General features: G+C 53.1%; 10 protein-coding genes across 10 annotated transcripts; 4 read left to right on the top strand and 6 right to left on the bottom strand.

The window, feature by feature from the left end:
• Positions 1 to 69: 69 nt before the first annotated feature.
• Positions 70 to 1,009, bottom strand: YPT2 (GTPase Ypt2; the record flags this gene model as incomplete). Its single annotated transcript, XM_023599123.2, has 3 exons — positions 70 to 392; positions 478 to 745; positions 980 to 1,009. The coding sequence occupies 3 exons, from the start codon at positions 1,007 to 1,009 to the stop codon at positions 70 to 72; spliced, it is 621 nt and encodes a 206-aa protein (XP_023455499.1).
• A 1,090-nt stretch (positions 1,010 to 2,099) lies between these two features.
• On the bottom strand, positions 2,100 to 4,322 carry RHO25_003628 (uncharacterized protein; the record flags this gene model as incomplete). The annotated part of the gene is made up of 1 exon (XM_023599122.2): positions 2,100 to 4,322. One exon carries the CDS (start codon positions 4,320 to 4,322, stop codon positions 2,100 to 2,102), a length of 2,223 nt encoding a protein of 740 aa, XP_023455498.1.
• Positions 4,323 to 4,889: 567 nt separating this feature from the next.
• ERG25B (Methylsterol monooxygenase erg25B) lies at positions 4,890 to 6,102 on the bottom strand (the record flags this gene model as incomplete). The annotated part of the gene is made up of 3 exons (XM_023599121.2): positions 4,890 to 5,543; positions 5,601 to 5,868; positions 6,065 to 6,102. 3 exons carry the CDS (start codon positions 6,100 to 6,102, stop codon positions 4,890 to 4,892), a joined length of 960 nt encoding a protein of 319 aa, XP_023455497.1.
• Positions 6,103 to 7,223: 1,121 nt separating this feature from the next.
• RHO25_003626 (uncharacterized protein) lies at positions 7,224 to 9,663 on the bottom strand (the record flags this gene model as incomplete). The annotated part of the gene is made up of 5 exons (XM_023599120.2): positions 7,224 to 7,664; positions 7,721 to 7,967; positions 8,030 to 8,129; positions 8,196 to 9,031; positions 9,437 to 9,663. 5 exons carry the CDS (start codon positions 9,661 to 9,663, stop codon positions 7,224 to 7,226), a joined length of 1,851 nt encoding a protein of 616 aa, XP_023455496.1.
• Positions 9,664 to 11,173: 1,510 nt separating this feature from the next.
• Positions 11,174 to 15,817, bottom strand: RHO25_003625 (uncharacterized protein; the record flags this gene model as incomplete). The annotated part of the gene is made up of 2 exons (XM_023599119.2): positions 11,174 to 15,270; positions 15,343 to 15,817. The coding sequence occupies 2 exons, from the start codon at positions 15,815 to 15,817 to the stop codon at positions 11,174 to 11,176; spliced, it is 4,572 nt and encodes a 1,523-aa protein (XP_023455495.1).
• A 304-nt stretch (positions 15,818 to 16,121) lies between these two features.
• On the top strand, positions 16,122 to 17,452 carry RHO25_003624 (uncharacterized protein; the record flags this gene model as incomplete). The annotated part of the gene is made up of 4 exons (XM_023599118.2): positions 16,122 to 16,142; positions 16,196 to 16,241; positions 16,299 to 16,516; positions 16,574 to 17,452. The coding sequence occupies 4 exons, from the start codon at positions 16,122 to 16,124 to the stop codon at positions 17,450 to 17,452; spliced, it is 1,164 nt and encodes a 387-aa protein (XP_023455494.1).
• Positions 17,453 to 17,723: 271 nt separating this feature from the next.
• On the bottom strand, positions 17,724 to 18,430 carry RHO25_003623 (uncharacterized protein; the record flags this gene model as incomplete). The annotated part of the gene is made up of 3 exons (XM_023599117.2): positions 17,724 to 18,198; positions 18,333 to 18,366; positions 18,421 to 18,430. 3 exons carry the CDS (start codon positions 18,428 to 18,430, stop codon positions 17,724 to 17,726), a joined length of 519 nt encoding a protein of 172 aa, XP_023455493.1.
• Positions 18,431 to 19,006: 576 nt separating this feature from the next.
• Positions 19,007 to 20,587, top strand: RHO25_003622 (uncharacterized protein; the record flags this gene model as incomplete). The annotated part of the gene is made up of 1 exon (XM_023599116.2): positions 19,007 to 20,587. The coding sequence occupies one exon, from the start codon at positions 19,007 to 19,009 to the stop codon at positions 20,585 to 20,587; it is 1,581 nt and encodes a 526-aa protein (XP_023456147.2).
• A 455-nt stretch (positions 20,588 to 21,042) lies between these two features.
• RHO25_003621 (uncharacterized protein) lies at positions 21,043 to 22,507 on the top strand (the record flags this gene model as incomplete). The annotated part of the gene is made up of 5 exons (XM_023599115.1): positions 21,043 to 21,302; positions 21,363 to 21,697; positions 21,757 to 22,067; positions 22,135 to 22,279; positions 22,341 to 22,507. 5 exons carry the CDS (start codon positions 21,043 to 21,045, stop codon positions 22,505 to 22,507), a joined length of 1,218 nt encoding a protein of 405 aa, XP_023456148.1.
• Positions 22,508 to 23,120: 613 nt separating this feature from the next.
• Positions 23,121 to 23,858, top strand: ERG2 (C-8 sterol isomerase; the record flags this gene model as incomplete). Its single annotated transcript, XM_023599114.2, has 2 exons — positions 23,121 to 23,415; positions 23,488 to 23,858. 2 exons carry the CDS (start codon positions 23,121 to 23,123, stop codon positions 23,856 to 23,858), a joined length of 666 nt encoding a protein of 221 aa, XP_023456155.1.
• Positions 23,859 to 24,033: the final 175 nt, after the last annotated feature.

Here is a 24,033-nt window from a genome sequence, read left to right as displayed (position 1 = left end):
CTTTCCCGAAATGCCCATATCCACAAGAACAACCACAATGACACACGCATACCTTCTCTATAATTCCCTCTAACAACAGTTCTTTCCCAGGCCTCCTGCAGCGCCTTGTTGGCCGCCTACACTCACACCTTGCTGACCACCTTGCGCGGGTTGTTGGGTGTCCACAATGCGCTTCTTGATATCGCTTGCGAGGTTGTAAAATGCTTTGTCAACGTTGATGTTGCTCTTTGCTGAGACCTCCATGAATGGAATTCCGAGCTCGTCTGCGAGTGCCTGGCCCTGTTCCGTGGATACGGCACGCTTCTCTTCCCAGTCGCATTTGTTGCCGATGAGGATCTTGTTCACGCCTTCAGTAGCGTGTTGCTCAACGTTGGAGAACCATGTTCGAATGTCTGGTCACAGGTTAGTTGGTCGATCTGGCTGGATGCATACAAGCTAACTGTTTGCTATGCGCAGAGCAGATGTAGCTAGACATACTGTTGAAACTTCTCTCGTCTGTCACATCATAAACCAGTAAGATGCCCATTGCGCCTCGGTAGTATGCCGTCGTGATTGTGCGGAAGCGTTCTTGGCCCGCAGTGTCCCATATCTGCAACTTCACCCTCTTGCCGTCGAGCTCGATTGTTCGGATCTTGAAGTCGATGCCGATAGTGGTAATGAAGGAAGGCGTGAAGGAGTCCTCGGAGAAGCGCAATAAACAGCAGGACTTGCCTACGCCTGAGTCGCCAATAAGGAGCAATTTGATCTGAGGACAGAGCACGAGGTCAGCAATATGTCCAGTCATGTCCGTCTTCATTCCCCCATGTTTTCATGTGCGCGCTGCCGTGTCCAGCTGCCTGCTCACTCATACTGGAAAGGCCCAGCACGACGACACATCATGATCCACCCTCTCACCGACTCCTCAGCTCTTGCTGCCGCCTTCAATTTCACCGCCACTACCAGCGCACACAGTTGTGATCGGAAGGAGAGGTCCACCTACAAGAAAGTCATAATTCCGTGTTCCAGCCATGATGTCTGTCTGTCTGTCGAACTCGTAGCCGTCGTGCGCTGGTCGATACTGCCGCTTCGTGAATGTTCTGGTGGGACGTGAAAGCCGCCTTGGTCGTGGTGCTGAACAGAAACTCCGATATCACCGATAGTGCGCGCGCTCCCTGGTTCTGTGTCTGTCGCTGCCTTCTTTGCCAGTATGCTGGAACAGAGGTGACAAGTCGAGGGGGAGGGGAGTGGAGCGGAGGAGGGTCGGACCCTGAAAGCGTTCGCTTGGTTGCGTGTGGTTGACTCGGTGTCGTGATAAGAAAGTCACGTTCGGAGCGCCGAGAGCCGCGGTGCCAACAGCAGGCACGAGGGGACTGGCGGCGTGCTAGCTAGCAGGTGCTCTTGCGGTGGGAGCGGGAGACCACGAGCAGCCGGGGGACAAGTGTTCGGTGTTTGTGCTGCAGCGGCCGGCACAAAACGGTGGGCGGGTGGTGTGTGTGGCGGACAGCGGAGTGGGAGTGGAAGAGGAAGTTGGCAGCAGGCGGTCACTTTGGGGCACGTCGTGTCGCTGGGCGCGGTGTGTGTGAGGCGCAATCCAAATCCAGTCGGCGCTCCTGCAGCCCCCCAGCGCCCAACTGCCTGCACCTGCACCTGCTGATGATGTCGCCCGATGCCAGATGCCCTTGGCATGCACGTGCTGCGTCCACTTGCTTCTTCTTCTTTGCACAGCACTCTCACACTTGTACGAGACTGGAACAGGTGAATGATAACAACAGTACTCATCGACGACATCTATCTATACATCCCTCGTTATCCCGCTGCCTTCATCGCGCCGTCATGTCCTTGGCATCCTGTTGCCTGCCAACATCGAACCATGCTGCTCACTCCCGGCGAGACCGCAACAATGTATACGCGAATAATGTCCAGCTCTGCTACGTGACCGAAGCCAAGGTGCCGGAAGAACCGCAAGACAAAGACAGCCGCCAAACAACCATCGCTAAAGCCGTGGCCACCCAGCTTCGGGCCCGTTGCTTCTTTCTCCGACTCTGTGGTCTGCAACGCATGCAGAAAGTCGCCATTCTGACTTCTACAACGAAATTGTCATGGTCAGCAGTCGTGATCGATCAGCTTAACCACCGCCCATAGGCCCATCGCACTCGTTCAAGCACTGCCTTCTGCCTCAGGACGCCCTTTCTGACATCACACAGCTCATCCGCCTCTTCGGAAAATTCACGATATATCTCCCTAGGCATGATCTTGATAGCCGCTTGTCGGAGCACATGCACTTCACACAGCAGAAGACCTTGGTCTTTGTATTGCAGCTCGCCGTAATCCGTGGCGGTGGCAGAGGTGAGGATGCGATCGATGTTTCTCAGCTGATGAAGCATAACGCCATGTTTACGTTGCGCCTTCGTGCCGCGTTTCTGCGTAAAGGAAGTCCGCATCCAGCGTGTGAATCCGTACGCCACAAGCAGACCGGGCGTGAGTGAGATGAAGCCAATGAGCAGCTCTTGCGATTTGAGCAAAGAGTCAATCCCACCCATGGCAATCTCCACATCGACTTTGGTCTTTTGCACTTGAATCAACAGTGCTCGAATCAAGTTGCCCCGCATCGCTCCTTTCAATGGGCTGGAAAGATCCTTCTCATAGGCTTTCAAGACAGGCGTCAGATCTCCTTCCCTGACTTTGGCACGAATGTCTGCAATTTCAGCCTCGGTGAGCGGTGATCCAGTCTCTGTTGCAGTAGCAGGCACATCGACAGCGAAATCCACGACCATGCGTTCCAGACTTTCGCGATCGCCTTCGAGGGATCGCTTTGACATGATACTGATCTCGCTTCCTTCGTCGTGGCGGATCGTCCGAATCACATTACGAGTCGGCTCGACGACCCAGTTCTGCCAGAAATCGACGACAGTCGCACCGAGATCCTCGACCCACTGTACAATTTCTGCCTGTCGGTTGACCAGAATTCGGAGTAGCGTGCTTGATGAGATCACTCCGAGGGTGATCGGCAACCAATATCGCACCCATTTCGATGGTCGGCCATGCTGCTTCTTCAGACTTCTCGCAGAAGTCGTATACTGTCCCAGGCCCAGCGTCAACACCCTCGACAACCTCTCAGCAACAGCCTGCGGCGCCAGTCCGACATCGCTGGAATCGACATTGAACAGCGGGTCGTCGTCCGTCAGCGTAGCAATTGCAGAGTCGAATTTATCAATAGGCGTCTTCAAGTCGTTGACCTTGGCCAGCACCGCTTCCATCAAAGCCACGTTTCTCGAAACTGAAGCTCTCCACTTCTGCTGCACATCCTGGGTGGCCGGTGGACTCCCTAATCCATCACCCCCAGCATGATGCATCGAGTCATGACTGCCCACATTCTCGTTCGCCAGTCCCTCTCCGAGCAAGACTCCCAGAGCATTCGCATTCCTCAGCCGCACCTTTTTCAATGCACTCTGCTTTGCTCTGACTTCCGATCTGACCCTCGTGACAGGCGATAGAATCCTCGCCCTCACCTCCCTCCCACTCTTCTCCTTTGCGACCTGTTTCACCAGTCCATAGAAAACACTCCACTGCTGCGAAATTGAATCCCTCGCCTCTTGACCAGCACTCGCGATACCGAAGTTGCGCTGCTCCGCTCGCTTTCTGGCATCACTCCACACTGCACTTCCAAAATCCCACAGTCGCAAGGGCGAAATCTGCACACTGTACAAAGCCGTATATCTTTGGCTCCCGAGCACTTCATCCCAATACCAAATATCATCACTCAATTGAACAGCCTCATCGAGTATTGATCCGAGAACGTGCCCATAGACTTGTGTCGTAGCTTTCGAGACCAGTAACCATTCCAGTTCTTGTTCCAACTCGCTCTTAGCCTCCTCTTCTGTACTTTCCGCTCCATCTTGCTGTTCTCCTGCATCTTCACCACCAAGCACAATTCCCACCTGTGCCGCTCTCTCCTGCTTTTGCTGCGACGTCAACGCCGCCAACGTCGCCAGTATTTGCCCTGGCTTCAACAGCGCTCGAGACGTACTATCCGCTCTCCCAGGCGCTAGTCCACGAATCGCACTCTGTAATGCCAGGACGCGCTTACTAGGTAAGATCGCTCCAATTGAGACATCATCGCCATATCCTTGTCTCTGATTCTGACTTGGAAAGTCATCTTCTAAATCCTGCTCTTCACTTCTTCGCTGTTCCCCATCATCATCTTCATCATCATTTCCATCCGCTGCAGTCCTCAATGAAGTACTTCCACTCCTCCCAGCCGCGGTCGCAGTATCGAGATTCGCGAGCTGCAAACGGTCCAGTTGCGCGTCGATTCGACGGACTTGGTCTAGGACGAAAGACATGGTTTGCAGTCTCCGTTCTCAGTGTCGTTATTAGCAGAGCATGCTGTGTGTTGTTCGCCCGGTCCAAAATTCGAGAGAGTATCGTTCGGAGATCGTATGCAGCGTCACGCGTGCATGCACAACGCATGCAATGTTCAATGCTGTTGATGTCGAGAGCAAACCGTGTGACGTATGCGGAAGGAAAGCTTGCATGCGTGAGATCTGGGGTGGGACGATGAAGCTTCCTTCCAAGAGATCTCGGTCAAAATCTCCACCACGAACGCGACGTTGATCGAGGAACTACGAACTCCCTCAATGGATTGAAACAGGAGAAGTTCAGTACATTTGATAAACATGTGTAAAAGCTGCACGACCTGGTCTTGCGACGACCTCTATTTTATTTCAGAGAGTACTGTTTCTGTGTCACGAAATATGACTATATGTACAAATTACAGCGTACTCATGCTCACTCTTTCTTTCAAGAGACCTAATCTCATGCATTAAAGACAGGAATGAAAACGCCCGCTCGAAGTGCGCACTCAAACCCGTTCCACTGTGGTATCATTTCACCTTCATATTTCGATTCGACTACTGCGCCTTCTGGCTCTTCAACTTCGCCAGACGCTTCTCCCTTCGCCTTCTCGCGGCCTCTGGGCCACTCTCCGTGTCAAGGAAGTAGTCCCACCATCGGAAAGAGCTAGAGTAGTTGCCAATGAACTTCTCGTGATGTGTGTCGTGGTGATCAGCTCCGGCCCAGAAAGGCAAGAAGTGGTGCAGACTCCACGGGAATTCGTATCCAGAATGCGCGTCGATAGCCTGAAACAAACGGAGCACGATCCAGATGTACATTGTCAGAATATGCAAGTCCTTCGTAAGCGCGCACCATAAGATTGGTGACGAAACAGTTCCGATTCCAAGCACCATAACTTCAATAGGCGAAGCATACTCTGCTGCCAGTCCGAATGGAGCAGAGTACTGGTGGTGAATCTTGTGAATGTTTTTGTACAGAGGACCCCAATGCATCGCGCGGTGCATCCAGTAATGCCATGTATCCTCGAGAACGAAGAAAATCGCAATCTGATATGCCATCTTCCAAATCGGAGGGAAAGGTACCGAAGTCGAGAGACCAAAGTATTGTGCCATGGGGTGAAAGAGCCAGATCTGAGGAAGTTCGACAGTGAAATGGCTCAGCAATACGAGCATAGCGCAATCCCACTGTTCCCGCGCAGAAGGGATTTTGTTCTGTAGAATCGTCAGTGCCCAATCCTTCTCTTATTTCTTCTCTCCATATAAACGTACGTGCTGGATCTTGTACTGATTAAAGTACGGTATTTGGTCGATGATTATCCAAGGCAGACTGCGTCCAAAGTATACCGTCTCATGCATGACGAAGCTCATGATTCCCGTAGCCAACGCATCGTTTCCCATGAAAGCGTACCACGCCGCCCACAGTTTCTCAAGGTAGTTCAGGCTGACGTTGTACTTTGAAATTTCCTCGAATTCGTGCCAGTAGGTATTCGTGGTGTGCGGAAGCATCGCGTCGGCGATCGACTGTGTCGTGACATTGCTGTGAGCGCGATACGTTAGCCAAACTGCTCCTGTATTCGAGCATCCGACAATGGCAATTCCATTGCATGTATCCGATTCCTCCTTTCGAGTTGTGCAAAAAGTCGGCCGATCCTCAATGCAGGAACAAATCCTCCCTCGCACCACCACCACCAACAATCCAGCAGGGATGCAACGAGCAGCAGGGAGATACTCACAGGCTCGAAAAGTAATCCATTCCGAATGTCGTCGCCATGATGGCGGTATCTCTCACTCACAGGTGAAGTGGTGTGTCTTCAGAATGGTTAGAGAGAGAAGAGGTAAGGGCGGCCCAAAACAACTTTAATTATCGAGGCACTGAGGCAAACCATCTTACGATTTTTGGCGGAGCAGCACAAGAGCCCCATTGCCGTTTCAGGGACCCAACCAGCGAAAGAGCATCCCGCTAGTCCAGGGTGGCGAGGACCCACTTTTTATTCCACGCACCACGCATTCAACATTGGAACTCGCATTGGTTGGAATCGCCTTCAATTCTTCACGGCATACTATAGCATCCTGTACAGATGCTTGATCACTGCAGCCTATCAAGCAGTGCGGATTTGTCGTGAATGCTGCATAGCAGCGTATGTCGCGATCTTCACCAGTGCAGCTATTTGTACTGTAACAAACGGTGAACAATCGGAACAATTGAAGATCTCGCCTCCGATTGTCTTCAACATCGCAAGTTCTCGACCAACGTTGATCCCAGTCTCTTTCGCACAGCCCATCGGAAGCTCGAGATCTCATCACGTGTTGCACATGGCTGCGTATTCAATCATGTCATGTTATGTTGCAGCCTCCAACGTACGATACTGCCAGGACAGCATGATTGGCCACTCACACCATTCATCAAACCACACGTCTCCCCACATTGTCCTCATCACTGAGGCAGAGATCTTGTCCACCACATCGCAGCGGATTGTGAAATCGCCACACGTTACATTTATTACACCACATCGTCAGAGTCTCACTTCGCGGCACCAAGCCATACGAGTGCGAAAGAAGAAACTGAGAAAAGAGTGTATGTATATCGTGGGTGAATGAACGATGACGATCGTAAGCGTCCTTCTTCTGTTGCTGCTTCTGATGATCATGGTGGTATAGACAAAAGGTTGGCAGTGATAGCAGCAGAACGAGTGCAGCTTCTCCAGAGAGACAGGACGAACCAAAACGCAAGGACAATCCATCGTCGTGGTAGTGTAGCCACGAAGGCCACAACTTGCGCGGGCTCCATTGGAGTCAGGAGGAAGCAGGCAAAGAGGAACATCACCTTGCCCGCTCTTTCCCCTCGTCCCGAGCACACGGCCCCTCGATTGGTGATCAGTTCCAACGCGGCTGCTACCGCGCCTTCTTGACCTCTGTAGCCCACCCTTCAATCCCATCACCCTTGCTACCAACTTGGATATCCGTTTTGATGCGATCCATTCCCTTTGTCTCATCCAAGAATGGGTGATTCGCCATTCCGCCCGCATTCGCTCGATCAGCAGGTTGCAGTTCGAGCATTGGCAGGAGGAAATCCCCGATTCTCTTAGCCTCCTCCACTGAGAAATGGTACTTTTCTCGCAAGACGTCGGGAAGCGCCCAGTGCCGTAACCTGTGAATGTTGCGCAGCTCGCCCTTGCGATTAAATATCTCTTGTGACCATTTACCACTGATGCACAAGCTTTTAGGGAAAGTGCCCAGCAATTCGATAATCTGTGCGATGTGGTCGTCGTCTTTACCATACTTAGTGCCAGACTGCGGATCAAACAGATAATCACCCGTGATGAGTTCGAAGACCTGGAGGCCAAGGTTAGCTGGGCGTGCTGCGCCACGATAAGCTCCTCCCCTCTTACCATGCAAGCCATGCTCCACACATCTGTGCTGGCACCCCATTTGGCGCCGAGGATGACCTCAGGTGAGCGGTACTGTCGAGTCTGAATGTCGTTGGTGAAATGGTGTCCCACCCAGCACGCATTGCCCAGATCTGCAATCTTGACGGAAATGACTTCGATTCCATCGTCGGGCTTCTCCAACTCCTTGGGCTTGACTGCGTGCGAGCCGCCCAGATCCATATCGGAGACGTTGTTGGCGAGGATTTCGCTGCGTCTGTTGTTAGTTCAGAGCTCAGCGAAGCCCTCGCGAGCAGTGTGGATCAGACTTACGCTGTCTTTTCGCGCTCCTTCTGCGCTCCGGCATCTTTCGTCGCATCGCCGCCTTCGGCCTTGATACCAAGGCTCTCGAGCATCGACTTTGGTTGACTCCCTATAGCACCGCTCATCTCAGCACCACCCTCACCGGTCGGAGATGCTCCCTTGATGGGCGAATTACCTTTGCTTTCGTTGACGATCTTGTTGAGACTCGCCGTGCTGCCAGGGAAGTTCGAGAGGTCGGAGTTCGAGAAGTTGGTATTCAGAGGACTGGGCAGAGGTTGAGAGCCGGTGATGAGGGTGCGTCTTCTTCGGCGGCCATTGCGGTGGTCATCCTTTTCCTTGCTGGGGTCCTCCTTTACGTATGTCTTGACAATCTGCTCGACATCACCAATTTCGATCAGGACGTTTTCCGGCTTCAAGTCTGTATGTATTATGCCGCACTCGCGGTGAAGGTAGTCCAGACCCAGAAGCACTTGTTTGGTGATTTGCTTGACGAGCGGCATGGGAATGCCTCGGTGGTTCCACCTCTTGATCAGGCCGAGCAGGTTCTCGCCCAACACCTCAAACACCATGCATACGTGCATACCATGAGGTCCCTTGTGGTTGAAGGAGTCGAGTAGGCTGACGACATGTTGCCTGCCGGGATGGTCTTTGTTGGCTTCGACAACCTTATTCAGCAGCTTGATCTCGTCGAGAGCCGTCTCGGTGTAATGTGCAGCGGAGCGGACGACCTTGAGAGCGACGTGCTTGCCGGTGGTGTTGTCCTTGGACAGCCATACAGTGCTGAAGTGGCCCCATCCGAGCTTCCGCACTATTGTGTACCTGCCATTGTTGTACTGTTCGCCTACTTGCACAGGGTGATAGCCACCCTTGCAGTAGTCTTCGGAATCCTCTTCGTCCGCCGTGTTTTCGGTGCCCTCGTCGCCGGAGGACTCTGACTCGCTGGGTGATTCGTGGAGGTCCTTGCCGTACTGGGCTTTATTGTGGTTGAGCGGCGACGGATTGCTCTGTGCACTGTTTGCGTTTGGCATCAGCATGTCTGTTCTACTGTAGTCGCGGCGCACAGAGCATGTTCGCGGCTACATGCATTGCGGAGTGCAGAGAGTCAGGCGAGTGGCGGCAGCAGTAGCAGCAGCGGTGGGGGAAGGGTGCGTGCAGACGTGCGTGCGTGCGTGCGTCGACGAGGTTGGGGTGGTGGCGGTGGGAAAGTCTGCGAGTCAAAATGTCTCGGCGGGGTGTGAGCGCGGCGATGATGTGAGATGCGCCGAAGCCTGCGGGCAACAGACAACAGACACACAGATCAGAGGCTTGCCTGTCCGCAGCGCGATCCGGCGTGTCGCACGAGACGGTAGCAGGCTGTGCTCGCCAAACGCACAACAATCATCGCAAACAACGCGGCGACATGGGAAGGGTGCTCACCTGTACGGGTTGCCGCCAGCGGCCTGCTGCTGCTCGGTGGTGATGATCGGCTTCAGGTCCTGCTTCCGCCGCTTCTGGCCGGTTTTGCTGCTGCCGTTCTGGTCGTTGTTGGGGGCGGTGGAGGGGCTCTTGTTGTTGTTGTTGCCGTTGCTGGGGATGGCGCCGCTCGCGACCTGTTTCGCCTTGTTGATGGCAGCCTTCTTAAGACTCTCGCTGCCGCTGTTCATGGCGAGGGGGCTGCGTCGGGCGCGGGGCGGTGAGGAGCGTCGTTAAACCTGGCAGCGTGACCTTGGCTTCTCGAAGCTGCTGCGCCGGCAGTCGACGAGTGATGCGTGCGCGCGGATGGCGAGGGCACGTTGTGGGGTGCGGTTGGGTGCTTCAGATGCGAGTCGTGCTGTCCGGCCGTGCTGATGACGCTGCTGGCTAGCCGCGCGGAGAGCTGTGCTGTGCTGTGGTGCAGCGCTGCCGTTGTCGAGGTGTTGGGTGCTTGCCGCCGCCGTCAATCGTGATCGTCTGCCTCTGCTGGGGCCGTGCATGAACCAATGCGCTCTGCATATATTGCGGCGCGCAGGCCAAGTCAGAAAAGAGGTTGCTACTGCTGCTACTGTTCGCCGCCGCTGCTCCCACCGCGTCTGGAAGTGGATCGGGCAGCGGGAGTGTGCGCAGAGCAGTCCCCTGACCAACGCAGAATTGGGCAGAAAAGAAGGCCTGGACTAATGCGCGAGAGGTCCGGTTCCATGCAGACTGGCACTGCAAGCCCTCGAGGCGTTCTGACGTCGATGAAGGGCCAGGGCTGTGCTGAAGCTGGCGCTGATTTGTGCTCCCTCAGGCTCAGGAACAGCACGTCCGCAGGAGATAGCAATGTACAGAGAGGGCAGATGAGAACTGGTCAACTCCCACAAAAGAAGCGACTGACGACTTGACTTTGGCGCTTGCACGGCTACCTCGACCGCGAGCCATTCCTCCTCGTCCCTTCCATCACGTTTGTCCCCAGCGCTCTATCATCTGTGCGCGATTAACTGCCGCCAGCACTGATCACGGTGCCACAAGGTCACGGTTCACCCAGCCAGATTCGCCCCGTAGCTGTGATGCTGCGAACAAAGCCATCGAGCACGGTCAATTGAGACCAAACGTCACGAGAATCCACAAGCTGCTGGCTCGCATTGGATGTTGGGCAACCACCACGCTGCTTGAGTCAGGTACCAAAGCACGACGACATCATCCCATCCTTCGTAATATATCACACTCTTCGCAATTCATGCTTCTGATATCTCACGCACAGCACAAGAACTATGCTTCTAGACTTCTCCTGTGTCTCAAAAGCTGCAGGAACGGCCGACGAGGAGAAGCTGGCGCCGGCGAGACACTCGCAAGGCAGTTACGGAGCCGAGACTCGCCCGATTGAGCGTGGGCTGGATCGTCGACAAGCAGCTTGACAAATGATAGACACGCTTCTAGATACAATGCTCGTAGTGTCCTCGTTCAGTCGGTATTATTGAGCAGATACATGTATGCGCTCCAATTTCGCGCCGCTTTCACTTTCATCGAGCCTACCCGCCATGCAATGCGATGCAATGCAATGCTCACTTCTGCCTATATATACAACGGAGGCCTGTTCGCTCCGTTTACCTCTCTGTGCAACGATAGATTGCTCAATGCTCACTCATGCACATCCGTCCGGCATCAATGCAATGTCTAGGACAAAATGTACTACGCACGGCTTGCCATCTGCCCTCACTACTTTGCAGCAATGGCCGCCGTCCACTTCTGCTCTTCCGCCTGATCAAAATGCAACAGTCTCCCCAACACTGGCACAAGTTGCAATTGAAACTTCTTGTCTTTTTGCTCCAAGAACTGCAACAAGACCTGTCGCAAATAGACATAATTGATATCGCTCGGAGCTCCGCTCAGATTCGTGCTGTTGCTCGTACTAGGGCGAGGAGCGGGCGATGTAATGCGAGATCTCCCAGCGCTCTCGAGCGAAGTCCTCGACGATCCGGATCCAGTCTGTGGTTGCTGTCGGAGCTTGGCTGAGTTCTTGAGTTGTTGGAGTTCTTCGGCCATGGTCCTGGAAGACTTCTGAAGTCTCTCGAGACGCGCTTCGCGCTCTTCAAGCTGCTTCTTGAGGTCGTGTCTTTCTTTCTCCAGATTAGAGACTTGCCTGTCACCTTCGTCCAGACTGTTCTGGAGCTGTGTCATCGCAGTTCGCGCCGCTTCGGCATCTTCTTGCGCCTGTGCGAGGCGTCTTTCGAGCTCAGCTCTTGAGCTCTTGAAGTCCTGCTCGCGCTTCTCAGCATCCTTGCGGGCCTCACTCGCGCGCGAAGCCTCATATTCCACTTCACGAAGTTTGGTCTTGAGCTCCTCGATCTCGCGTGCCTTCTTACGCCCCACTGTGCTGGCATCTGCTTCAGCACGGTCACGCTCTTCAATGGCAAGGTCTCGCTGCTCGCGAAGCTCCTTGACTTTAGCCTCTGCTCTGCTCTCGGCATCGGCAAGCAGTCTCTTCATGGTGTCGCCTTCTCTGCTACGTTCAAGCAACGAGCGTTGTGTATCGGCCAGCTCCTCCTCGAGACTTTCAACTCGCTCCTGCATTTCCTTGGAGCGCGTCGCAAGTTCACGACTCTGATCTTGCACGCTCTGCACGTAGCTGTCTGCGCTGGCCTGTAATGTTGCTTTGGTTTGCAATTCCTCGCGCAGGTTGTTGTTCTCTGCACTGAGCTTCTGGACCTGCTTCTCAAGCTCATCCAGCCTGGGCTTTTGCTTCCTGAGATCGTCTTCCAGCTTCTTGTAGCTGGCTTCAAGCTTCTCTTTCGCGTCGATGGCCTCGTCGCGGGCATTCTGTGTCTTCTCCAGATCCTTCCGAGCGGTTTCGTACGACTCCTCAAGCGCCTTGCCTCGATCCTCTCCAGTCTTCACTTTACCTCGCAGCACCGCAAGCTCAGTGTCCTTGTCGGCAGCTTGGGACTTGTACTCTGCGATTTCTGATCGCAGGTCTTTGGCCTTGCCCTCGACTTTCTTGACAAGAGCATTGGACTTCTCTAGCTCGGCCTTGACACTTCGCAGCTCATCACTCTCTTGCTTCAGCTTCTTAAGCTGAACCTGAAACTGATTGTTGAGCTCTTTCGTCGAAGTCAAATCCTTGAAGCGCTGTTGTGCTAGGTTCTCCGACGCTGCGAGATCCTTTTCCAGCTCGGCGGCTCGACTCTTCAGCTTCTCCAACTCATCGACCACAGCTTGCTGCTTCGCGTTCCGTTCCGTACCACTGGCAGCGTGCTGTGCTTTCAGTTCCTCAAGCTGTGCCTCGCCTGCATCTTTTGCGACCTGCAATGATTCCTTCTCACGCTTGAGACTTTCCACTTGCTCGTTGGCCGCTTGCAGCTCCTCGCTCGAGGCTCCAGTGGATTTTGCGGCAGTCAATTCGGCTTCCACTTCAGTCAGTCGAGCCTGGAGATCTTTCTCACGCTTTTCGGCCTCCTTGAGCTGTTTTTCGCGTTTTGCAGACTCCAACTCAGTCTCGTCAAGTTCTTTCTGCAACGTGTCGCGCTTTTCCTTCACTTCTTTGAGCTCGTGCTTGGCGTCAGTGGCTGCTTTGCCGTGCTCTAGCATTGAATCTTGCAATTCCTCCTTCTCCTCCTTCAGACTCTCGATCAGCTCCTCATTCGCGATTTGGCTCTTGATCTTCTCCTCAGCCTTGCCCAGCCTTTCTCCGGTCTCGCTGAGATCAACAGTGAGCTTACTGATCCTGTCGTTCTTCTCCGCGAGCTCCTGTTCCAACGCGTCGATGCGGACTTGCAACTCGTCAGCCCTGTCTTGCCAGCTTGTGCTGTCGTCCTTGAGCGCAGCCTCTCCAGCTTCTAGGCGAGCTTGTTCAAGCCCCAACAGTTTGATGCTCTTCGCGTCTCGCTCCTCCTTCAAAGCCTCCATCTCCTTGGTCAACCTCTCAATTTCTTCCTCAAATACCGCCTCTGATTTGGCATAAGTCTGATTAGACAGCGAAGATTTGAGCATATCAATCTGGTCCTCTCGGTCCCGAATGATGACCATCTTGTTCTTGATCTCTTGCTCAGACCTCTCAATTCGTTCCTCCAGATGCGCAATGTGACTGTCGTGACTATCGCTGACAGCTTCAGTCCGGTTTCTCACGTACTCGTGCATATCTTCGAGCAGCGGGATGATCGGATTTCCTGCGAATTTATGCTTCAGTTTCGCTGATGCTGCTTCACGATCACGAATCAGGTCTTCCACTGTTACGCCGACTGTCGATTGTTCACTCGTCTCGGCAGCGGTTGCGGTCTCGCCATCTGTTTCAGTCTTCTTTGGCTTCTTCTTCGACTTTTTCTTGTTCTTTTTCTTAGCCGAACCGGTCGGAACTTGTTTATCGTCATCTTCTGCGATTGGTGGTGTGCCAGCGTTCGCTGATTCACTTCCAGGCTCAGTAGGCTGTGTGCTAAGTTCTGTCGTTTCAGAGCCGAGACGCGATCTCGTGGCCGTACTGGCCGTCTCCTCTGTGGGTGTCGCCACTTCTGCTGATTTAGCTGCCGCTTTCTCCGCCGTTTGCTCTGGAGTTTCGCATTTTCCGCAGTTGATGATCGCGTAGTACGCTTTGTCACGATCTGCCCGTGCCTGCTTGAGCTCGACTTGCAGACTGGCGACCTTCTGCTCGTGAGCTTTCTTCGAATCCACGATCTTCTGCAAAGCATCCCTTTGTTGTTCCAATTCGTGAAGCTTGCGCTTGTCTTCCTTTGCAGTCCGCTCGACATCACGCAAATACTTCGTAGTGCTCTCCGTCTGCGCAGCTTGGGCTTCCATGATCTTAAGATCCTTTTGCATGTCAGCAACGCGCGCCTCCGCGATGTTGGCCTCCTCCGTCTTCTTCTTGAGTTCTGCTTGCAGATTCGGAAGTATACTGCGCACATTTTCTAAGACCTTGACATCTCTCTGCGCATACGTGCCCTCTTTGAGATTTTTCGCGTGTTCTGCTTGGTACTTCTTCAGATTCGCCTCAGCTTCAGACTTCCTAGCTTCGGCTTCGACAGCCTTCATTCGCAGCGCTTCCTGTGACTCGTTGAGCTTTTGCTGCATGCTGACGAGCTGAGACTCCGTTTGTACCAGGCTCTCAGCCACTGCGTCCTCCTGCTGCTTCGCTGCATCACGAGCAGCGATGACCTCAGTAAGTTCCTGCTTGATCGAAGCAATCTCATTGTCCTTCCGCTCGATGTGCTTGTTTGCCGCGTCGAGGTCCACATTCTTAACTTCGAGCTCGTTCTTGACTGTCTCAACATCCTTGCGCAATGATGCATTTTCCGTTGATAGCTCATTGATGAATTCAGTTTGCTCTTTCTCTTTAGCCTGGAACGTCTGAATCTCCTCGTCCTTCTGCTTCAGTAGTGTGTCCTTGTTTTGAAGCTGTGCCTTCAGCTCATCGTCCCGGGACACCTCATCCTCGTACGAGAAGAACGCATCATCATCGCCTGCGTCTTTCGGCTTCGGGTCCTCCTTCTTCTCTGCACCTACAGTCGAGGTTGCAGGTTTTGCCTCGTCCCTTTCTTTACGCAAGCCGGCAGCATCGTCAAAGGCCTGTTTCACCTTCTTCTCTGCCTCTTCGAGCTTGCTCTTGAGCTCGTCTCTTTCTTTTGTAAGCTCGTTCTTTTGACCAGCGACCTTTTTGAGCTCCTCCAGCACCATGTCGCTCTGCAAACTACGCTGATTCAAGAACTCGACCAGGGCTCCGGGCTCCTCTATGGAGGTCAGTGGGGTATGTTCGCGCAGAGTCGCTTCGAAGGGATCAATTAGTGATACGCGGGCATGAGCGGTTCTGTAGTTGCGCAATAGATCTGTACACGTCGAGTTCTGTGAGTAAAACAAGAGATGCCAATCACGATGGAGTGATCTGGACATGACCATACCTTGATACCGAGCAGTGAGCTTCTCCAAATGCGCCAACTTCTTTTGTACATGCTCGGGCAGCTCATCATCTGTAGCCTTGCTCTTTCCTTTGTCACCATCTTGCGCATCACCTTCCTTGCCTTCTGTCTGTCCCTTCTCCGCTGCCTCGCTCTTGTCCTCACTCCCACTCGGCTGCGGTGTGGCTGTCCTGCTGATGCTCGACACCGAGTCGTCATCGCCAATGACGAACTCTTCCGGATCAGGCCCTTTCGTCAATGGAACGCCATCTCTGCTGTCCGGAACGCGCAACCTGCTGCCTGATCGCGCGCCTGGAGGATCGATTCTCCCGCTACCTCTTCGCGGGCGGTTTGAAGGCCGCCTGGCAGGAGAACCACCTTTTTGAGACTGCTGCTGCTGTTTCTGTTTCTCTTGCTCTTCTGCTATCTTGTTGTCCAAGAAGTCCAGGCCGAAGCCTGTCCCAAAGCGCTTGAACATGATTGCGCCGGACTTGAGCTGCGCGACTCTGCCGAGAGATCGCTTCTCATGGTATGAACCTCATGCGCTGGTAGGAGCTTCTCGTAATGTTCGCGCAAAGTCTGAGATGGTACCGACGTTCGGGGCGCTCGTGTTCGGGGTTGCAGATTTGCAAGTTGATGTCAATGAGCAACAGTCAGTGTTCGACAGCTGCGCCGATCCCACGAGCCAAGCATGCGCTTGTGCAGGGTTCCGGTTGTGAGTGAACATAAAAAGTTATTGCACAACGAGTAACACGACAAACACTTCCAATATACTATCCAAGATGCCGACCGAGCTAGAAGAAGTAAGCAAGCCGCTTAGAAATCGGAGAAGGACGCAAATATTGATCAATGACAGCTCGTTGAGTTCCTGCACCATGGCAACACTCAAATCCGACAAATTGGTACGACTTCGATATTTCTCAACGATGTTTGCAAGCACCGCGTCTGATCTCTCACAGCGGCCGAGAATCTTGTGGGATACTCGACATCACAGCCGTCGCTATTCAAACGCAATCAACTCGAGCCGATCAAAGACTTGAAACTTCTGATCAAAGACTACGCACCCATTGCCAAGAATGCCCTGACAATATTGGTCAACTTGACCGATGATCAAGAAGTTGTGAAGAGTTTAATAGAGGACGATGCTTGTCTAGAATCTATCTTGCGCAGAGTGACAGTCTGTAACGACCGCACTTGCCAACCACTTCACAACGACTAACCACAAAATCAACAGGACCCGAAAGACCCCAATGCCAATGAACACTGCATGCTTCTGGCCAATCTCGCCAAGTCCGACAGCATAACCAAACTCCTTACACTCAAGCGCCCTATCCCGAAGGAGAAGAACCTTTCCACCTCACCACTTGCCATCGATCAACTCCTCGACTGCTTCGTCAAAGGTGCCTCAGGCTCGTACAACCCGAAAGCAGACTACGACTATCTCTGCTACGTCTTCGCCGACATTTCCAAGCACGAAGCCGGACGGAAACACTTCTTGACGCCACGAACGGAAGGCTCCTCCTCAGACGATGGCGCCGCCACTGATGGGGAAAAGGTCCTTCCTATCACGAAACTCGTCGTTTTCACTGAACACAAGTCCACGATCCGCCGCCGTGGTGTAGTAAGCACGATCAAGAACGTCTGTTTCGATATTGATTCCCATCCGACCCTGCTGCGCCCCTCGGAAGAAGATGGCGTCGGGCTGCTCCCTTACATTCTTCTCCCACTTATGGGCAGTGAAGAATACAGCGACGAAGATACCGATGGCATGCTGGACGAATGCCAACTTCTCCCTCCGGATAAAGAACGCGAATCGCAAAACGACATTATCTGCATTCATCTCGAGACATTACTTTTGCTGACCACGACGAAAGAAGGGAGAAAGGTGCTGCGGGATGTGCGAGTGTATCCTATCGTCAGGGAATTGCACGCCAAGGTGGAAGATGAGAATGTCAGGGAGAGTGTGGATCGTCTGGTGCAGGTTCTGCAGAGAGGAGAGGAAGGAGATCCGGATCCGGCGGAGGAGGCGAGGAAGATGGCTTTGGCACAGGAGGGGAGAGTGCAGGAGATTGAGGACGAGGACGAAGATGAACAGATCGTGGAGGTGTTGTAGATGTTGGACTTGCGACTCAACGCGTTGTGATAACAATTCGTGGGATTACACTTTAGCTTATCGCCGGCGTGAAGCTCGCCACACATGAAGCAGTGAGACGTTGCAATCACAGGAGTAAAAAGGCCGATGTGAATGAAACCCGATCATGTCGGATCTTGGGTAATTGTTGAAGAGAAGTGGTGTCAGATATCGTGACTTCGTGGTTGTGCAGTGCTAGAGTCGACATTATGCTCGTACATGATCGTGAGGCAGCGCTTACAGCAGACTTGACCTACTCATCCGGTTCGGCTTCCGGATGTCCCACAGGCACCAGCTTGCCGACAACGAGATACTTCTCATTGAACCTCTCCTCCCATCCTCTGAGAGCCTCCATCTCCTCCTCGCCCAGATCCTCCAGCCTGTCGAGCGGTCCATGCAAATCTTCAGTCAACATCTCGGGATCGAAGCTACCGCAGGCCAGACCTCTCGAAGCATCTCTACCCGCAAAGTTTTGGTATGGACCACCTGGACCGTAAAAGTTCCGTCCCGATGATACATCAAACACCTTGCCCTTCACGGCGAAGTAGATTGGCTTTCCATCTTTCCCGTTGAACGGTTCAAGCTGAGGAGGAGTAAAGACTTTGAAGACGGTCGGCGGAGGGGCGGTGGGCAGAGTCGGAACCGTCTTGGTGGGACGTAATCGCATATAGGCGAGGACCATGAACAGTGAAAGTAGGATTAGGTTGATTGGAGTTGCGATGGTGGCTCTGCATAAGCAATGTCAGTGCGCTATCCCCCGGAGGTGTATCTTCGATGGGAGTGCCACATGTAGCGTGGTGATAGGGTGATGGGAGGTGGTGGTGGCCCGGGAAATTTGCAGGCGGGCTTCGGTGAAACGTACACTCCTCCCACTGGGGGATCTGCCACGGTTGCACCTGTCATCTGTCAACCGGCTGTCGCGGACGCACGCGAGTCTTCGTGGAGCTTACTGTCGGCCATGGTGAACGAAGTGAGTCGGAGAGGAGAAGGCTGCCGCGAAGGAGACGGCTTGTGAGAGCAGTCGTAGGTCAGCAGCAGCGTGAGAAGCTGACGCCAGAGCTGCCGGAGTGGAGCTCGCAGCTGGCAGTTGGCAGGGCAGGCACGTCAGATCATTCCTGAAACACGTGGTAGGCGCGTTTCAGAAGTGTGCCTGGGGCAGGAGCTCATTTGACAAGCTCTGCTGCCGCGCTGCCGCCAAACCCTCCGCTGCTCGTGCGCAACCACGCTCCCGGTCGTGGACGCCGGTCCAGAAGGCGAACGGCGACATTGAATGCGCGATGCGAGTGCGTTTCGCATCGTCCCTCGGAGTAGTGTGCTGTTCACGATCCATCACCAAACGGCCACCAGCCAAGCTCGCTGCATCACGTCCCTCGACGCCCAACACTCGCTGTACACAAACACCTCGACTCCCCTCCCTCTCGCCTCTGCCCTTCCCTATCATCAGCAGCTGTTCATTGATTGCTTCCCGAGCACATGCCCTTGCTACTCCCACGTGATAGACATGAAACACGCGTGATCTTGTCAGCAGCACCGACAATGCCCCAGTACACCATCATGCACGACCGGCCGTGGATCGAAGAACCCGGTCGTGCCTCTCTCGCTCCCTCTGCCTCCGTCTACAGCGAGGACGACTACCAAACGACCTACAGAGACTCAAAAATGCCGGAAGTGCCGCCATTGAAACTGCACAAGCTGCACCACCAGCAACCTGCCGGCCCATCCCACAATGTCGACCATGACGCGCCGACACGACAGTCCAAAATGCTGCTCTTCAAGCAAGTCAAGTCCATGCTGCACAAGCCCTCCAAACTTGACATGTCCAAAATTGGCCGGCCTCGCGACAACAGCCTCACCAGAGGGTCCAGCGCAACCGAAGCCAGAAATGCCTCCGGAACCTCGACTCGAGATGGGTACGAAGTTCGCAAAAATTGGTCTGACCGGGAAACTGCGAGTTCCAAGGACGCGTCGCCCGTATCTGCTCTAAGCGACATGGAAAAATCAATTCCTCCTGGAAGTGGTTGGCGGACGATCCAATATGAAGACCACGACCAAGTCTCTGAAGTCGCCGACTTTGCATATCGAAACCGTGGTGCCCCGAGTCAGGTCTCAGCCAGTACTCGCTCATATGCAACACCTGACACACCTTGCCCAACGGCCAGACTGTCGAGCACAAAGCGTAAGCCCACGCCGCGTTCTGTTTCCCAGACCGAGAGTTATTCTCCCGCACTGCAAAGCCCCAGCCCTCCACCTTCACGAGACAACGAGTCCGAGAGTGTTGTCGAGATCGCGCGATATCGCCGCGACCCTGGCAGTCGCTTCAGCTGGACGACTTATGCAGGGTCAGACATGTGCGGTCGACCCTCGTTCGACATTGCAAGTCGTCCTTCAATGGAGCGACCTTCGACTGGCCGCTCGATCGAGTCTCAGCCAGCTCGACAACCACCACTGTCTCGGCTACAGGAAGAGCCCACAGTGAGTCGTTTCAGCTGGAGCACAGTCGGTACAGGCGCACCGAACTTTCAAACCCGGCCAGAATCACCTCCACCCAGTCCACCACCTGCCCAAATTCCTGCAAAGTACAAGGTCCCTCCAGTGCAATCTATTCTCTCCCGTCATCGACCCGTTCAACGGCAACAAGAACGGGAAGAGTGGAAGCCCCAATCACGCAAAGCTTCAGCAACCGATCCCGACACCCCCGTCATTGCCCGGCTAAAGACTGACGGCATCACCAACAATCAGCACCAACAACGCTTCACGACTGACGAAACACCAGGCTCAGCCTCAAAGACTCTACCTCCTTTGCCACCCGACATGTCAACTTCAAATACCCCGAAGACACATCTGGAGGGACTTCTCGCAAAGGAAGAGGAGATTATCTTCCAGCGCAAGAACATTGAAAAGGCCATTGTTGAGAATGCCAAAATTGAAAGTGCGAGCCCACTGGATGTGACGTTTTCCGAAGTCCGTGCAGCCAAGAAGGAGCTCGAGAGTTTGAGGGCCAGGTTGGAGGAGATCAAATTGGAGGAGCGAGACATGGGGATTGCAATTGCGAGAGCCAGGCGGAAGGGGGGCTTTGATGATGGTGAAGGGTTGTGGGTGAGGAGAGTGACGGGCTGAAGGGGAAGCCGGGCCTCTTTGACTTCAGATCATAAGAGGTCGAGGCCTCGCGAAATTCGGATTTGCGGCATTGATGGCGTTGGGATGTTTATTTTGGCGTGGGATGCTTGTGCTACATGTTGTATGCATTGCCAACTGCGACAGTCAGTTCTGCTTTTGAGGAGAGGTGCAGATTGGTCTTTTTGAGTTTCGGCCCTATTGTACGACAGAGGCATTCTAGCGGAAGAGCCACGAAATGGCTTGCATAACTTAATGATGATATGACTACTTTGACGAGCATTACAGCGACAGAAACATACTTTTGACTGCTACTGCGTCTCTGCTGTCTCGACCATTCGGCAAGTTTCGCAAACTACCAGATTGAGACTAGTCTCCCTCCACTCAGTTGCTACGATGGAGACTCACGATCGACTTCTCGTCTCAGTTGCCAACGTACTTCCAACTCCATCAAACAGATGCCATTCATTTGTCCTTCTATTCGCAACCTTCGTATCTCAAGCTCAAAACTCAGACCCGGCTCGAATTTGCCATTTTGTCTGCCACGTCGACGAATCTCATCTTCGCCGACTTGGATCGAAGAAGAAACGTTGGCAGGATACAAGTCCTCCAAATACTATCCCGTCAAAATCGGAGAAACGATTCAAGACACATACAAAATCCGAGTCAAGCTCGGATATGGTAGACACTCCACGACTTGGCTTTGTACTGATTTGCAGTATGTTAAGTGCCTAGTCTTGACAGGATCATTACCTTTGTTGATATTTATGATGTGCAGAAACTCGTTCAAAGTCCTGAAGATATTGACCGCTAACGACGGTGTCTCTCGAGAAGCGCAAGTCTTGAAGCATGTACGAGATAGTGCCACGGAGTCGCAAAGTCCAGGCAAATACTGCGTCCGCCGGGCAGAGGACATCTTCGTTATCCCGGGTAAAAAGGGCAACAGGCATCAATGCTTCGTTTTCGAGCCTCTGGGACCAAATCTTCTCGAATCTGCATCGCAGAGAAAGAGAACGTCACGAAATGGCTTCCATATTGATGAAGTACGCTGGATGACCGTTTACTTTGTGCACGCTTTGGATTTCTTGCACCAGCACGGAGTCGTGCATACAGGTAATCTTACATTCTGAGGGTGATGTGTCTTAGTCGATGTACTAATGACTTACAAACAGACCTGAAGCTTGACAACATCCAGCTGACACTTCCTGATAACGAAAAGGAAATACTTGACGCCTTCGTTTCTGCTGCCGAGGCCGAAAATCCGAGCACGATCAGAACAAACGCTGATGGCGCGCCAGTCTACACGTCTCGCCAAATGTTTCAAGATGAGCTCACTTTTCCCATTCTCTGCGATCTAGGATCCGCAAAACTTGGGAAGCCGCCACATGAAGGCTTGGTGCAAGCACTGCCGTATCGAGCACCGGAAGTCATGCTCGGAGCGAGTTGGGATTCCAAGATCGATATATGGAGCTTGGGTGTTTTGGTCAGTTCACTATCCTTCATCCTTCTTCTGCGTAAGGCTGTGGCTGACGATTAGTGTGTGCTTGTAGATCTGGGAACTTGTTCTTGGAGAACGACTTTTCGGAGAGAAGTCGCAAGAAACCTCGCTCGAATTAATGTTGCGCTACCTGGGCCCTCCGCCTGACGAATTTCTTCAGCGCTGTTCTCGACGGGATGAGTACTTTGATAGTAATGGTGAGTGGTTGTCGCTGCGACTGAAATTGCAGTGTCTAGCGTGGCTGACAGGTTCTCTCAGATCATTGGAGGCACGGCAAGATAGAGCGTATGGACTTGGAAGATCGAGTGGAGATGACGATGGATATGCCGCTCTTCTTTGATTTTCTGCGCAGTATGCTGAGATGGGATCCACGCGAGCGACTTTCAGCATTGGAGCTGTTGGAGCATCCATGGCTGCGAGTATAATGATTGGATGTGCCCCAATGTGACTTGCCCTTCTTAGATCGGCATGCTGCTGGTAAACATCAAGCTGTAAAACAATGAACCAGGATTCTGCTTGTGTTTCGTTGCAGCTTCCATGTTGACATCTTGGCAGACTTGCCAATATTATGCAATGTCTTTAAGGTGTACGCTGCATTCGGCGAGCAGTGTGCGGCTAAGCAGTCGCAAGAACATATACCCGGTGGGGAACACAAGAGAGCGATGCATACATGCACGTGTGAATACATTGTACGATCTTCCGCAGGAGCGAATTGTGCAAGTGGTTTTGGCCATTGGAAAGCACCGGACTTGGCAGGGGCCGTTCCGAAAGAACGACTTGAACCTCGTACGATACGGGGGCTAAATCTCAACGAAGGGAATGGTCATCAAAATCAAAGAGTCTTCAACACCACGACAACATCGCGACACCAACAACACGGCCTACGCATGATGAGGTAACCTGTTGCCGTCATATCGCCTTTCAGTCACTCATTCACAACAACATTGAAACGGACGCCGCAAACTTTCGCCAAGTCCAAACAACCACTACAAGAACTGTTTCAAACAACAACCGCACTTGGAAGAGCGTTTTCTCAAGATGCCTTCTCAATCCACACTCTCCATCACAGTCCTCCTGTTGGCAATCTTCTCGGGCATATACTTCCTCCTCGACTCTCAACTCGAAAAGTTCTACATTTTCAACCCACCACAACTCCATGCGATCGCCCAACAAGCCATTTCCGAACACGGCAACAACACGGAAGGCATCGTCACCAGCATCATCAGCCAATTGTCCGCAATCGAAAGCGTGAAATCACACATAAACCTCGAACAAGAATGGATTTTCAATAATGCCGGTGGAGCCATGGGGGCAATGTACATTATCCACGCCAGTGAGTTATATCATTCAAACCTTGAATTCTTCATCGCGGAGTCTAGTAGCTAACTACAGTCATATTTCCCAGGTATAACCGAATACCTCATCATCTTCGGCACCTCAATCGGAACCGAAGGCCACACAGGCCGCCACACAGCAGACGACTACTTCCACATTCTCACCGGAACTCAACTTGCCTATGATCCTTCTAACAAGCCCTTCGAAGCTGAAGTCTACCCTCCTGGAAGTGTGCACCATCTTCGCAGAGGTGAAGTCAAGCAGTATAAGATGGACTCGTCGTGTTTTGCGCTTGAGTATGCGAGAGGTTGGATTCCACCAATGTTGGGCTTTGGGTATGCGGATACGTTCAGCAGTACGTTGGATTTTCCGACTTTGTGGAGGACGACGGTTGTTACGGGGAGGGAGATGATTGGGAATTTGTTGAAGTTTAAGTTGTAGTTTGAAGGGATAGTAATGAAGGCACTGGGGCGAGACGAGTGTGAAGTATGAGCCAACTTGCGCCGACGCTATGCTAGAGGGCTATAGACTCGTCTGCAGATGAAGTCTCTGTGATGCCACACATGGCGATATGCATATGTACAGCATGTTTCGTGATTCCTCTTCTCGAGCATAA

This window comes from Cercospora beticola, chromosome 2, assembly GCF_033473495.1.
Source record: "Cercospora beticola chromosome 2, complete sequence".
NCBI lineage: Eukaryota > Fungi > Ascomycota > Dothideomycetes > Mycosphaerellales > Mycosphaerellaceae > Cercospora > Cercospora beticola.
The sequence above is the reverse complement of the archived record's forward strand: the minus strand, read 5'-3'. Positions and strand labels throughout refer to the sequence as shown.